This window comes from Pristiophorus japonicus, chromosome 21, assembly GCF_044704955.1.
Source record: "Pristiophorus japonicus isolate sPriJap1 chromosome 21, sPriJap1.hap1, whole genome shotgun sequence".
Lineage (NCBI taxonomy): Eukaryota > Metazoa > Chordata > Chondrichthyes > Pristiophoridae > Pristiophorus > Pristiophorus japonicus.
In genome coordinates this window covers 57,806,215-57,820,105 of record NC_091997.1, presented here as the reverse complement: position 1 = coordinate 57,820,105, position 13,891 = coordinate 57,806,215, and the positions used below count along the sequence as shown (strand labels likewise).

Genomic DNA, 13,891 nt, shown 5'->3' with positions numbered 1-13,891 from the left:
CTTCTGACCTTCCATAAGGCTTCCAGTTGTGAAGATTCTGAGCTGTTTCCCAATTTAGTGAATGCATAAAATCATTGGACATTATTATATAGCTGTTCCCATTAAGCAATGAAAAGAGAACAATTTTTACAAAAGATGAACATATCTCAGATTTGGGTTATTTATCACTTAATATGCTGTTGAAATGAGCCAGATGGAGCCAGTAACTTGTGAATCCTTTTAGATTGAGTACCAGCCATTTGAGAAGAATTTCTACATTGAACATGAAGAGTTGGTGAAGCTTTCACTCATACCATCAGCTGAACTCCGGCAGAAGCTGAACTTGAGAGTAAGTTTGCAATTTCCTCGACTAATACAGCTGGTGATGACTCCGCCATTCACACTCTATCTAGACTCCTCTCTTGTTTCTGAACTTGTGCTATTACCATCATCCCTTTTGTGTATATAATCTCTCCTGCCTTCCACCCTATCACAGACCTTCCCTTTTGTTCTTTCCACCTCCTCTTTCTCTGCCCCCCCCCCCCCCTTCACTTCCTTAAGAATCTGTTACATTTTGAACTATTGTCAGTTCTGACGAAAGGTCATTGACCCGAAATGTTAACTCTGTTTCGCTCCACAGATGCTGCCTGACCCGCTGAGATTTCCAGCATTTTCTGCTTTTATTTCAGATTCCAGCATCCGCAGTATTTTGACTTTGCGTTGTTATGTTGACAGGCAGTTGGTGAAATTCAGCAGTGGGAAGTTGGGTTTTTTATTGAATGTTTCAGCTGAGTCTTGCGACAGAAGTGATTATCTAATCTTAAAACTCAAGTAGCAGTTTGGGTGATGCTGATCAAACTGCTAAATGTTTGCTCTGACCCGGTTACAATCTCATCGAAGTGGTGATGTTGCGGAAAGGATATATTCCCTATTAACCTGCTCTGAAATGAAAGCTGCCTTCAGTGCATTTTACACTGTGTTTTGATCATGAGCTTACTAGTTGTCCACTAGGAACAATGCTCTGGCAAAACCAAACTTGCCAAGCAGGTTAAACCTCCCCACAATCTCAACCTGTAATTGGACACTTTGAGCAAATGAGCTGTTCAAAACAAATAGTTTTGTAACAAGATGAAGTTGATTATGAATTACTACTACTTTCATATGGTGGGAAAAGCTCATAACAGGACGTCTAGTTTGGTTCTCCATTAGACGGCCTCCTGAGATGGCAAGTGGGGAAGCGAGGTGCCTCCTGCAACAGATTTCAGTGGGCGGGTGGATGCTACGTGTTCCATGGTCTGGGACTCGGGGCCACAGTCACACCTAGGGCCGTCCCTCACCCCCCACGTGTGGATCAGGTGACTACATCGTCCATGACCCATGCGGATTGGGTTGAGTGCTGTCCACTGTCTTGAGGGAGGTGGAAGCCAGGGACCTCTGCTGTTGGGGCAGGGATGAGGTGTTGGATCTTTATGTTGCATGCGGCCCGTGCATGATAAGCTGAAACAGTTGGCTACTTGATGGGATGCAGTTCTACAATGACTGTTACACTCCAGTGCATTATCCAGGTGCCCACTCTTCATGTGTGAGTGTTGACTGAGAGAGTTGGTACAGCGCCCTCATGGCTATGGAGCTGGACTAGCAAACCAGAGGTCGTGAGTTCACATATCACTGTGGCAAGTGGTCAATCAAGCAGAGTCAGCATGGTTTTATGAAAGGAAATCACGTTTAACAAATTTGTTGGAGCTCTTTGAGGATGTAACGAGCAGGGTGGATAAGGGGGAACCAGTGGATATGGTGTATTTGGATTTTCAGAAGGCATTCGATAAGGTGCCACATAAGAGATTACTGCACAAGATAAAAGCTCACTGGATTGGGGGCAATATATTAGCATGTCTAGAGAATTGGTTAACAACAGAAAACACACAGTCTGGATAAATGGATCATTTTCCTGTTGGCAAACAGTGACTAATGAGGTGCCGCAGGGATCGGTGCTGGGTTCCTCAGCTATTTACAATCTATATTAATGACTTGGAAGAAGGGACCGAGTGTAATGTAGCCAAGTTTGCTGATACAAAGATGGGTGGGAAAGCAAATTGTGAGGAGGCCACACAAAATCTGCAAAGGGATATACAATCTTAAGTGAGTGGGCAAAAATTTGGCAGGTGGAGTATAATGTGGGAAAATGTAAGGTTGTCCACTTTGGCAGAAATAATAGAAAAGTAAATTATAATTTAAATGGAGAAAAATTGCAAAGTGCTGCAGTTCAGAGAGACCTTGGGGGTTCTTGTGCATGAAACACAAAGTTAGTATGCAGGTACAGCAAGTCATCAGGAAGGCAAATGGAATGTTGGCCTTTATTGCAAGGGGAGGTAGAGTATAAAAGTAGAGAAGTCCTGCTACAACTGTACAGGTATTGGTGAGGCCACACCTGGAGTACTGCGTACAGTTTTGGTCTCCATATTTAAGGAAGGATATACTTGCATTGGAGACTGTTCAGAGAAGGTTCACTGGGTTGATTCCGGAGATGAGGGGATTGACTTGTGAGGAAAGGTTGAATAGGTTAGGCCCCTATACACTGGAGTTCAGAACAATGAGAGGTGATCTTATTGAAACTTATAAGATAATGAGTTGGGCTCGACAAGGTGGATGCAGAGAGGATGTTTCCACTCGGGAAACTAAAACTAGGGGACATAGTTTCAGAATAAAGGGCTGCCCATTTAAAACTGAGATGAGGTGGAATTTCTTCTCAGGGTTGTAAATCTGTGGAATTCTCTGCCCCAGTGAGCTGTGGAGGCTGGGTCATTGAATATATTTAAGGCGGAGATGGACAGATTTGTGAGCGATAAGGGAGTAAAGGGTTATGGGGAGCGGGCAGGGAAGTGGAACTGATCAGATCAGCCATGATCTTATTGAATGGCGGAGCAGGCTCGAGAGGCCAAATGTCCTACTCCTGCTCCTATTTCTTATGTTTCTTATGAAACTGAATTCAGTAAATCTGGTGACCATGAAATCTGCTGGATTGTCATTAAAATCCCAACTGGTTGATTAATGTCCTTTGGAGAATCTGCCACTCCAGCATTATCTGACCACATGTGACTCTAGGCTTGTGCTGTGGTTGTTAATGTCCTCATGGCAGCTATGTGTCAGCAATAAATGCTGCCTTGTCAGCCACGTCCCAAGAACAAATATTAAAACAAGTAATGAAAGCATTACAGCTGAGCCCAGTCGTGCCTGTTGTCCGCACACATGCTCTTCCAGCAGGTGACACTGGATTGTGACCAGAGGTGAGAACCCTGGCTGATTCACTTCCCCTCACTAACCCAAGAAATCTAAAGGCCAGCTGAAATGTGCTGTCTCAGATCGGGGATTCGACATTCCTGGTGTGCATGATGCAACTGCTCACTAGATAACTCTCTGACTCATCAGTTATCTTTTTAAAATTGAGACAGTGCTATTCCTTTTTATTTCAAATGGTTTGTGCCTAGAAAGCTGGCCAGCCAAACCCAGTGTGTTGTTCAGCTGCTGTGAGGCTTGCTGCCTGCTCATGCCCTGTTTTTAGATGCCTTCTATTGGCAGAATTAGTGTCCCAAACATCAGGTGGTCATGCTACCAGTTGTGGCAGTGTTCCAGCGAAAGGACTGACTTTGTATTGAGTATGAGCAACGGTGTAGGACTGAGAATAAAAAGAGCAAATTGTGGAAATTGTCCAGTGAGGAAAGGGAAGTGGGCACTCTGCATGTGGTTTGATGTTTCTGTTTCAAAGGCACTTTCCAATTTAATGGGAAACTCTCAACTAGCTGCTTACCATTTGCAGACCCTGTCAGCACAGTGCTGTATCACTGCTAAGTTTATGTTGATGTAAAGTGGTTTTGGCTGTAACCTAATTCAGGTGTAAAGTCACTCGATGTATTGGAGCAAAGTGTGAGAAAGTACCTCCAGGTGCGTCTGTGCTTCGCACTCGCTGCAGTATACCTGCACCACTCTGCAACCCAGCTTCAAATCTCTTAACCGTAATATCTATTGTTAGCAGCGAGCTGATGGCTCTGCCTATATAATGCAAGCCTGCCTTTTGTCTCTATTGTACATGTTTGCCACAATACCTTTCAGCGCTTAATTAGTTGCATTTGATGTGTGTGTTTTTGCTGTTTGTTTTAGATGTATAATTGTCACAGCTTATGTAAATGCAACGTGATCACAAATCTAAATAAGGGGAAAGTTAGCAAGATGAGGTGTTGTGTGTGTTCTGAAAATATTCTCCATGAATTTGTTTACAATAGAAAGGTCATCATCATCACAGGCAGTCCCTCGAATCGAGGATGACTTGCTTCCATGTCAAAAAGTTCACAGGTGTTTCAATGATGGACCTAATATTCCAGATTCCAAACTAAATCCTGAAGGGTGGAAGGTGCCTGTGCTTGGATTTTTTTTAACGTGTGGTGGACGTTGCACTGCAGCCACCACAGAGGCTTGACCGAGCTAGGTCTTGGTCCAGTAGCAAGGATTAACCAAGACGGCTGGAGACCAGTTCTGCTGCACGGACCTAGTGCATGCACATATTGCAGTGTGGGCTGGCCCGTGCTGCCCCTGGGCCCTTACCTCTTCTGGGCCCCGAGCTCTCGCCTCTTCTGGGCCCCGAGCTCTCGCCTCTTCTGGGCCCCGAGCTCTCGCTCCTTCGCCCCAGTCTCACCGCTCCTGCTGTACCTGCCCACGCTCCAATCACCGACCTGGACCTTGATGACGTCCCTCTTACTGAATGGCGGATCAGGCACGAGGAGCCAAATGGCCTACTCCTGCTCCCATTTCTTATGTTCTTTTGCCTTTCACCATCCCTTTTAATCTCCTCTATCTTGGACCCTATCACAAACCTTCCCTTTTGTTCTTTCCTCCCCTTTCCCTGCCCCTGCACTTGCTTAAAAACCTGTTACATTGCTAACTTTTTCCAGTTCTGACGATAGGTCATCGACCTGAAACGCTAACTCGGTTTCTCTCCACAGATGCTGCCTGATCTGCTGAGCAGTTTCTGTTTTTATTTCACATCTCTAGCATCCGCAATATTTTGCTTTTGTATATAAATACTCATCTTTCTTCCTTTTTGCCAAGATTGACTAACTGATTCTCCACAAATGCTGGCCTGGCCTGCTGAATGTTTGACCCATTTCCCAATGATGCATGCATTCAGACTTCCAGCATCTGTGGAATAGAAGGTGATGTGATGTTATTTAACATAACTGTGTGTTTCCCTCCGCAGGTCTCCGGTGCGGACCCTCCCAAACCTTGCAGCAGCTTTGCTCACTTCGGCTTTGATGAGCAGCTGATGCACCAGATCCGAAAGTCGGAATACACGCAGCCAACACCGATACAGTGTCAGGTAAGAGTCTGGGTGTTTCACCCACATCATCCACCTTCCGTGCAGCACTGCTGAAATAGCTGAGGTTACAAATACTATAGACTGCTCTCAATTTCTATTTTCATATTTCGAGCTACGTTTATGGTATTAACCAGGTTTACGAGACCTTAAGGATAGAAATGAAGTGAAGCATCAAGTGGGTTGATGGGATACAAATGTGTATTCCGTGACAGTTGGAGCAGCTGTGGGAAAAACATGAACTTTGGATGCAGGAGCTGAGCATTTACTGTTTGGTCTCTGTGTGGCGAGGAGATTTTCCTGAGAACCAAGAACACCGACAATGCTTTTAGTTAATTCTCCATATTGATATCTCATTTACACTTTAGCGGGTTAATAAATTACCATTACATGTTAATAGTATAGCGATACCAAATTACCTGTGTCTACCTGTCTATATCCTTGAATCATAGAAAGGTTACAGCACAGAAGACCGTTCGGCCCGTCGAGCCCGTGCCGGCTCTCTGCAAGAGCACCTCAGCCAGTCCCACTCCCCCGACCTTGCCTGTAGCCCTGCACATTTTTTTTCCTTCAGGCACTTATCTAACTCCCTTTTGAAAGACATAATTGGATCAAATGTGTCTGATAAGGTCCGGTAACTTGCAAAATCAGTGTAAATAGTGGAGAAGTACCGGTCACAGTCAATGTCTGAGCTGCTTGTCCTTGAGGTATGAAGATAAATCATGCCATTTTGTTTATGATTTGCATATTCCAACTTTGCTTCGTTGGTTGACTGAATCGCACCCTGTAACTTGTGCCAGCCAGATCTGCTCTCCAGGACAACATTACATCTGAGCAGCCTCATTCAGATTGACCTCTGATTGACTGTGGACTCTTTACCAATCGATGACAGTCCTTCTCTCTTGTTTGTACTCTATTAGCCCTCATTGATGTTGATTGATGCCATCCGTTCATGATGTTCAGTTTACTAATCAACTCTAATTAAATTCTAACTGGTACTACGGAGGACCAGTGATGCTTCGCTCAAAGACATTAGGAGCTCTCTGGGACCAAGCATGGTTTCAATTAGCCATGTATAATCTGGGAGAGTTATCCGTGCCAGCCATCGGCGAGGGTACCTGAAGCCGCTGCTTCAAGAGTTGGGGTGCTAAGCACCCAAGGTCGCAATCTGTTTGACACCCCAATTCCTGAGGATCTTTAGGCCCCTCTCCTTTTCATTTCCTGCTTCTGTTAGAATGTTAAAGAATGAAAAGGATTTGTATAGCATTTATATAAAGCCTTTCACACAGCAAGGACCTATGAGCAGCAGTGAAATAAATGACACATCATCTGTTTTGGGTGTTGCTTAAGGGATAAATATTGGCCAGAACAGCAGGAGAACTCCCCTGCTCTTCAAAATAGTGCTCTGAGATCTTTTACATCCACTTGAGGGCCGATGGGGTCTCGGTTTATCATCTCCTCTAAACGACGGCACCTCTGACAATGCAGCACTCCCTCAGCACAGTGCTGAAGTGTCAGCCTAGATTATGCCCACAAGTATCAGGAGGGGGGGCTTGAACCCACAACCTTCTGACTCCGAGGCGAGAGTGCTACCACTGAGTATGTTAGAATCTCCTCCATCTTGTGGTCCAGTGGACATCTGGCTGGAAGACCTTCTTTGGCCAATGATTCAGTCAGCTGTTGAGAGGCATTCTCTGCTTCCTCCCAGCAGTCGGGGAAAGTGCAAAGGTGCAGTTTGAGAAGCCACTGCAGAGTTGGCTTTTTATCATGAGGAGTTTGCGTGGGAATCAGGCTTGGTCAGGGAGAAGGTCCCCAATCTGCTCGAGTGACAAGTTCTGTATGACTAATCCTTCCATGCCTTCCGCATGTCTAACTCCATGGTGGCTCACAGCTTAAATATAGTGGCTGCAGCGGTCGAGCCAGTGCACTGAATCCAAACTTCTTGAAGGTGTTGTCACCTCCCAAATCCGTGCTCGTCTTTGTCTCAATTCCATGTTTGAATCCCTCCAATCAGGCTTCCACCCCATTGCCACAGTACTGAAATGGCCCTCGTCAAAGTCACATGACATTCTATGTGACTGGCCGTGGTAATCTCTCCTCATCCATCTCGTTCTTTCTGCAGCCTTCAATACAGTTGACCTCACAGTCCTTTTCCAAGGCTGTTACTCTGTTGTCCATCTGGGTGGAACTACCCTTGCCTGGTCGATTCTTATCTATCGAATCATAGCCAGAGAATCGCCTGCAATGTTCCTATAATATATTCAAAAGGAGTTAGATGAGGTCCTTACTGCTAGGGGGATCAAGGGGTATGGCGAGAAAGCAGGAATGGGGTACTGAAGTTGAATGTTCAGCCATGAACTCATTGAATGGCGGTGCAGGCTAGAAGGGCCGAATGGCCTACTCCTGCACCTATTTTCTATGTTTCTATGTTTTCCTGCACCACTACCTTTGGAGTTTCCTCTATTTCTCATCTACATGCTGTCCCTCTGCGAAATCATCCGAAAACACATCCACATGTACGCTGATGACACTGCTCTGTCTCACCACCACCTCTCATGACCCCTCCACTGTCTCTGGTCACTCTCCTTGTCTGACACGCAGTATTGGATGAGCAAACATTTCCTCCAACTCAATATTTGCAAGACTAAAGACATTGTCTTTGGTCCCTGCTCCAAACTCTGGTAACTTTCTGAAGTTGAGCCAAATCGTTTGCAACCTTGGTGTTGTTTGTACCCCAGACTTCCACCTCCATAATATAGCTCGACTCAACTCATCTGCTGAAACTCTCATCCATGCCTTTGTTACCTTGAGACTTGACTATTCCATTGCTCTGCTGACCAGCTTCCCATCTTGCACCCTACCTAAACTTGTGCTCATCCAAAACTCTGCCCATATCTTAACTCGCTCCAAGTCTCGGTCACCCATCACCCCAATGCTTGCTGACCTTCACTGGCTCCTGGCCCTACAGTGCCTCAATTTTAAAATCCTCATCCTTATTTTCAAATCTCTCCATGGCCTCGTCCCTCCCTATCTCTGTGGCCTTCTCCAGCCCCACAAGCCTTCGAGATCTCTGTGCTCCTTCAATTCTGGCCTCTTGTGCATCCCCGATTTTAATCACTCCACCATTGGTGGCTGTGCTTTCAGCTGCCTTGGCCCGAAGCTCTGGAAATCCCTCCCTAAACCTCTCTACTCCTTTAACATGCTCTTTAAAACATACCTCTTTACTTCTTCTGTGGTTCAGTCTCAAATGTTTTTATTGATCTTGCTCTTGTTAAACGCCTTGGGATGTTTTGCTCCGTTAAATGAGCTATGTAAATATAAGTTGTCCCGAGCTTGATCAGGGGTCAAATCTGTTCCTGCCTGAGTGAATTTCAGCTGTGTGACCATGTATTTTATCTGTAAAACAAGCTGGCCATTGGGTGTATTCATATATACAGCAAGAACAAGCTGCTTGTATAAATGTCCCACGGCGCTGCACAGGAACAATTATAAAGCAAATTTTGCTGTCAAAAAGGTCAGTTTTAAGGAGCGTCTTGCAGGAGGAGAGGAAGGTGGAGAGGCAGAGAAGATATGGGAGGAAATTCCAGAGCTATGAGTAGGCAGCTGAAGACATGGCTGCCAGTGATGGAGCGAAGACAACCAGGGATGCTCGAGGCCAGAATTGGAAGAGTGCAGAGATCTTGGATAGTTATATATGTGGAGAAGATTATAGAGATGGGGAGGGACGAGGCCATGGAGGGATTTGTAAATGAGGGTGAGAATTTTAAAATCTAGTTGAGGGACAGTGAGCCAATGTAGGTCAGTGAGTCCCTTGGCGACATTATCCAAAAACACAGTGTTAGGTTCCACGTGTGTGCTCAGTGTACGCTGATGACACCCAGCTCTACCTCACCACTACTTCTCTCGACCCTCCTCTCCTTTTGTCACGCTGTTTGTCTGACATCCAGTACTGAGTGAGCAGAAATTTCTTCCAATTAAATATTGGGAAGATGGAAGCCTTTGTCTTCAGTCCCCGTCACAAGCTACGTTCCCTAGTCACCAACTCCATCCCTCCCTCGAACAGAACCAGACTGTTTGAAACTGTGGGGTCCTATTTGACCCTCAGCTTGTCTTCCAACCCCATATCCTCTGTTCACCAAGACTGCCTACTTCCACCTCCATAACATCACCTGTCTCCATCCCCACCATATCTGCTGAAACCCTCATCTATATCTTTGTTACCTCCAGATTGGACTATCCCAATGCTCTCCTTTGTAAAGTTGAGCTCATCCAAAACTCTGTTGCCTGCATCCTAACTCGCATGGGGAGTGCTGCATGGTCAGAGATGCTGACCTTTGGATGAGACGTTAAACCTAGGCGTTGTTTACCTATTCAGCTGAAAGTAAAAGATCCCATGGCACTATTCAAATAGGAGCAGGGCTTTCTCCGTGTCCTGGCCAATATTAAACCCCCCAAGCAACACTGTCAAAAATACATTAACTGCTCAGTTGCTGCATTGTCCTTTTGTGGGACCTTGCTGTGGCCAGATTGCTGTGATTGCCTATATAACAGCATATCCTAAGAATATGTACATTGCCATATAAATGCAAATCTGTTTGCCTGTCTTTATCCCAAAAGTCTGGTCTTTTAACCCAGTGCCTGTTGATTGTGCTGACGGTCATTTCAGGATCGACATTACATTTTGTTTGTGCTACTAATGCTGATTAAGTTTAGAGCTAGCTTTTCAGTGTTTTATCGCTTCTTGCTGCCCTCTTGATATAGGATGGTAGCACTGTCCAGAGAATCTGTTTTGCTTGGGCGGCAACCAGTGCAAGTAGTGACTATCGATAGGCTGCCTCGGACCAGAGAAACCTGCAGTCCGTGTCAAATTAGAACTCGACATCGAGATTGAACTCGGGTGCTGGGACACTGTGTTGCAGTGGGTTTGCCACAAGTCTGGCCTCTGGTACCTGGGTTCTACTCCAGCCGAGCCTAATCAGATGAAATTCTTCTCTCTCCTGACTGTAAAAGTGAGTTTGGACTGCATGCGGATTCCCAAGCAGCCTCTGATTTTTGCAGCCTGGAAGAATCGGTGTTTCATGTGCACATGGAGTGCAAGAGATTGCAGCCCATGTATAGCTATCGGAAAGGGCTGCTGCTCAACCTTTGGCTGCACTTCAACCCCAAACTCCTGACCTTTGGCCACCTGGTGTGGATAAGTCAGGTAAGTTGGATGCGTCTCTGGTGGGTCTGGGCTTGGGCCTGGCCAAGACGGTGATTGACCGATCCAGGATGGGCACAGCCTGTGGGGGAGCTTGGTGGTGGGTTGCCCTTGCTGCAGAGGGTACGTGCTGTGTCTGTTGGAATGCTTGAGGTCGATCGCCACCGGTGGGCACCACAGTGCATAGAGTGCCTTATGGACACTGATAAAACTATTGTGATTTAGTTGGGAAGATTATCTTTGCTTTTGTTGGGACTGCTCTGCTTATGTTGAGCTTGTCGTCTGATTGGACTATATGTTTCCTCCTTTTATTAGTGGTGCCTTTGTCCCAGTGTCCCCCTTACTGATCAGCCTCAGCCCAAAAGCTGCCACTAATTGTAACTAAGTGAGCTGTCTCACTGATACCCACAGGATAGCTGGTGTCAGAAGTGGTGCAGTAAGGCCTGCTCTTTGAAGTTTGGGCTGAGGCATATCGTTGACAGAGTAGAGGATACTTTACTCTGTGTCTCACTGCTTTACCTGGCCAGGCAGTACTTGATGCTGCCACTAGATGCCTGAAATAGGAAGTGTTCCATTTCCCAGCATTGACATCCGCAACCACATGAACACAAAATGTACAAAAACATATAAAGCCCTGAATTGCTTAGATTGCTGTAAAGTGTGAGGTTATCAAAGGACTAACAGCACAGTGTTGATCATGTACGTTTGTTTGAATGCAGGGTGTCGCCATTGCACTGGGAGGCAGAGACATGATCGGAATCGCCAAGACAGGGAGTGGTAAAACGGCAGCCTTTATCTGGCCAATGTTGGTTCACATCATGGATCAGAAGGAGCTGGAGCCTGGGGATGGGCCTATTGGTGTGATCGTCTGCCCAACCCGAGAGCTCTGTCAGCAGGTATGGCCATCGAGACGAATGCAAGATAACTGCTGGGAAGCGCACATTGCTGAAAGCTAGTGCAGCATTGATTGGAAACTGAGCAAATGACAGTGTCTGTGTAGCCTGCGGCTTTGCAAAGTTAAAATATCTTTTAATTGATGTAATGTTCCTTGGGCTTTAAATATTAAGGCGAGGTTATTAATCTAAAAAAAAATATAGGAATCTGCAGCGGAATACCTGACCAGGAATGGATCACTCTCAGTTAAAAGCAAATGTTGGAAATCTTTAAAAAAAAACACGCACAGAACAGTCAGCATTTGTGGAGAGAACAGTCCAGTTAACATCCGTTCTATTGAAGGTCTCACCTTTTTTTTAATGTATTTATGGGATGTGGGCATCACTGGCAAGACTGGCATTTATTGCCCATCCCTAATTGCCCTTGGGAAGGTGGTGGTGAGCCGTCGCCTTGAACCGCTGCAGTCCGTGTGGTGAAGGTGCTCCCACAGTGATGTTACAGAGGGAGTTCCAGGATTCTGGCCCAGTGACAATGAAGGAACGGCAATAGATTTCCAAGTCAGGATGGTGTGTGACTTGGAGGGGAACGTGGAGGTGCTGGTGCTTCCATGCGCCTGAAACATGAACTTGTCTGTCCTTTCCACAAATGCTGGCTGACCTGTGTTTCGCGTATTTTCAGTTTACTCGTAGTAAATCTGAACACACTTTATCATTTGCTAGCAGACATGCTGTCATCAATTTTAAGAGGGGAACCATTTATTTTTTACTTCGAATTACATAGAAATTTCAATACAAAACCGGCCATCTGGCCCAGCTAGTCCATGCTGGTGGTTATCCTCCACGTGAGCAGTAGTCCTAACCCCATGTGCCGCCCTGTTCTCAAATCATTTTATCCCCCTTTTCTGCCACTGCAATAGAATTGCAGACTGTGTAGATACGTAAACAATTCCTTTGTTCTTTTAAAACATGCATATGATTACATTGGAACTACCTAACAGAGTGAGCTGTTCACAATGCATGCAGTGACCAGAGAATTCTTGCCAGCCAATTTAATGTACATTTTCCATTTCCATTTCAACTTGGGCAAATTTTTGTGCTCATCATAATTTTGGAACTATTTTAAAATAATGAAATTAATCAATAGATTAACGCTAATGTTTTTTTTGTAACATCTGTTCCTTGGCAGCTGGATTTTGAGAGTTGATGGTTGTTGCATGTGCTCCTTAGCAAATGGCATTGACTACAATTAAAGAAATGAAAGAAAAGTTGGTGTAGCTGAACTGTCAAATAGGCTGCGTCAATCAACATAGAGGATTGTGATTATAACCAGCGTCGAGGGAGTCATCGTTGAGTTTTCAGTGTCCTTTTTTGGTCTTCTCCTGAAGGTGATGGCCCGTTGGTGGAATACAGTCCCTGTCAGTACAGCCCAATGGCCATTTTTCACAGCTGGGCCTGGATGTATTGGCTCCTCAGTCATGAGACCTCACCATTGAGGTTGACCCTGTCTGCCTCACATTCACATGTACAGCAGGTTTCACCGGAGAGTGATCAGGGCGTGTAGCTAATATCCCGTTTCTTTAACATGTAGGACCGAGGCCCGCTGCTGTATCCCCATTTGCTGCCCTTGCTGATATTGGCTAACTCCGTATAGAGCTGATCTCCAACACACAACTACAGAGCAGATTTACACACCGAGCCACCAGAGCCACTACGTCTGATGTCTTAATCCCTGCTAGCGTTGGTGGGGGTGATCTTTTGCACTGCTCCCTGTCGTGACTGGTAGTAAAGCTATATAGACGTTGATTTAATTATCCATGTGGGTTAATCCAGTGGCATATTCACTGCCTATTGTACTGAATCTGAATTGGTCCAAATGTGAAAACTTGGTGTGTTTTGCTTTCCACACTCTGTCAACAGCAGGTCCGACCTCCGACTGCTCAGGTTGGTGATGTACATATGCCAGTTACTGTCACGGCCATTGCCCAGTATAGTCACTAGTATACACTATTTCCATGATTGGATCACTGCAGGTCTGTGTGTTGGCACTAAATGAGCTTACTTCCTGTAATATACAGATTCATTCCGAGTGTCGGAAGTTTGGAAAAGCCTACAACCTGAGGTCTGTAGCTGTGTATGGTGGAGGCAGCATGTGGGAACAGGCAAAGGCTCTACAAGAAGGAGCAGAGATCGTTGTATGCACACCGGTCAGTATTCAAATCCCAAAGAAACTTACTAATGCAATGCTGTCCAGAGTAGCAGATCAAATGGGTAAATATCAAAACTGCTGCTACTATCGACATTCATGCAGTTGTACATTGCAGCAATTTGTAAAATGTAATGTCTGTGCTGGGTTTTGGAAACTAGAAAGAAATTGCATTTCAATAGCACCTTTTGTGTCCCCAAGCCAACCCAAGCTGCTTCACAACCTGTGAGATACTTTTAAAGTGCAGTCCC

The 13,891-nt window shown here is 45.5% G+C and overlaps 1 protein-coding gene across 4 annotated transcripts in view; it reads left to right on the top strand.

Annotated features, from left to right (window-relative positions):
- Positions 1-13,891, top strand: part of ddx42 (DEAD (Asp-Glu-Ala-Asp) box helicase 42) — a 77,744-nt gene that overhangs the window by 38,354 nt on the left and 25,499 nt on the right. For all 4 annotated transcript variants that reach the window (XM_070864806.1, XM_070864805.1, XM_070864808.1 and 1 more), the window contains 4 exons: positions 224-328; positions 5,228-5,347; positions 11,264-11,440; positions 13,513-13,641. In XM_070864806.1, coding sequence (XP_070720907.1) covers positions 224-328; positions 5,228-5,347; positions 11,264-11,440; positions 13,513-13,641 — 531 coding nt within the window. The remainder of the gene's footprint in view (positions 1-223; positions 329-5,227; positions 5,348-11,263; positions 11,441-13,512; positions 13,642-13,891) is intronic.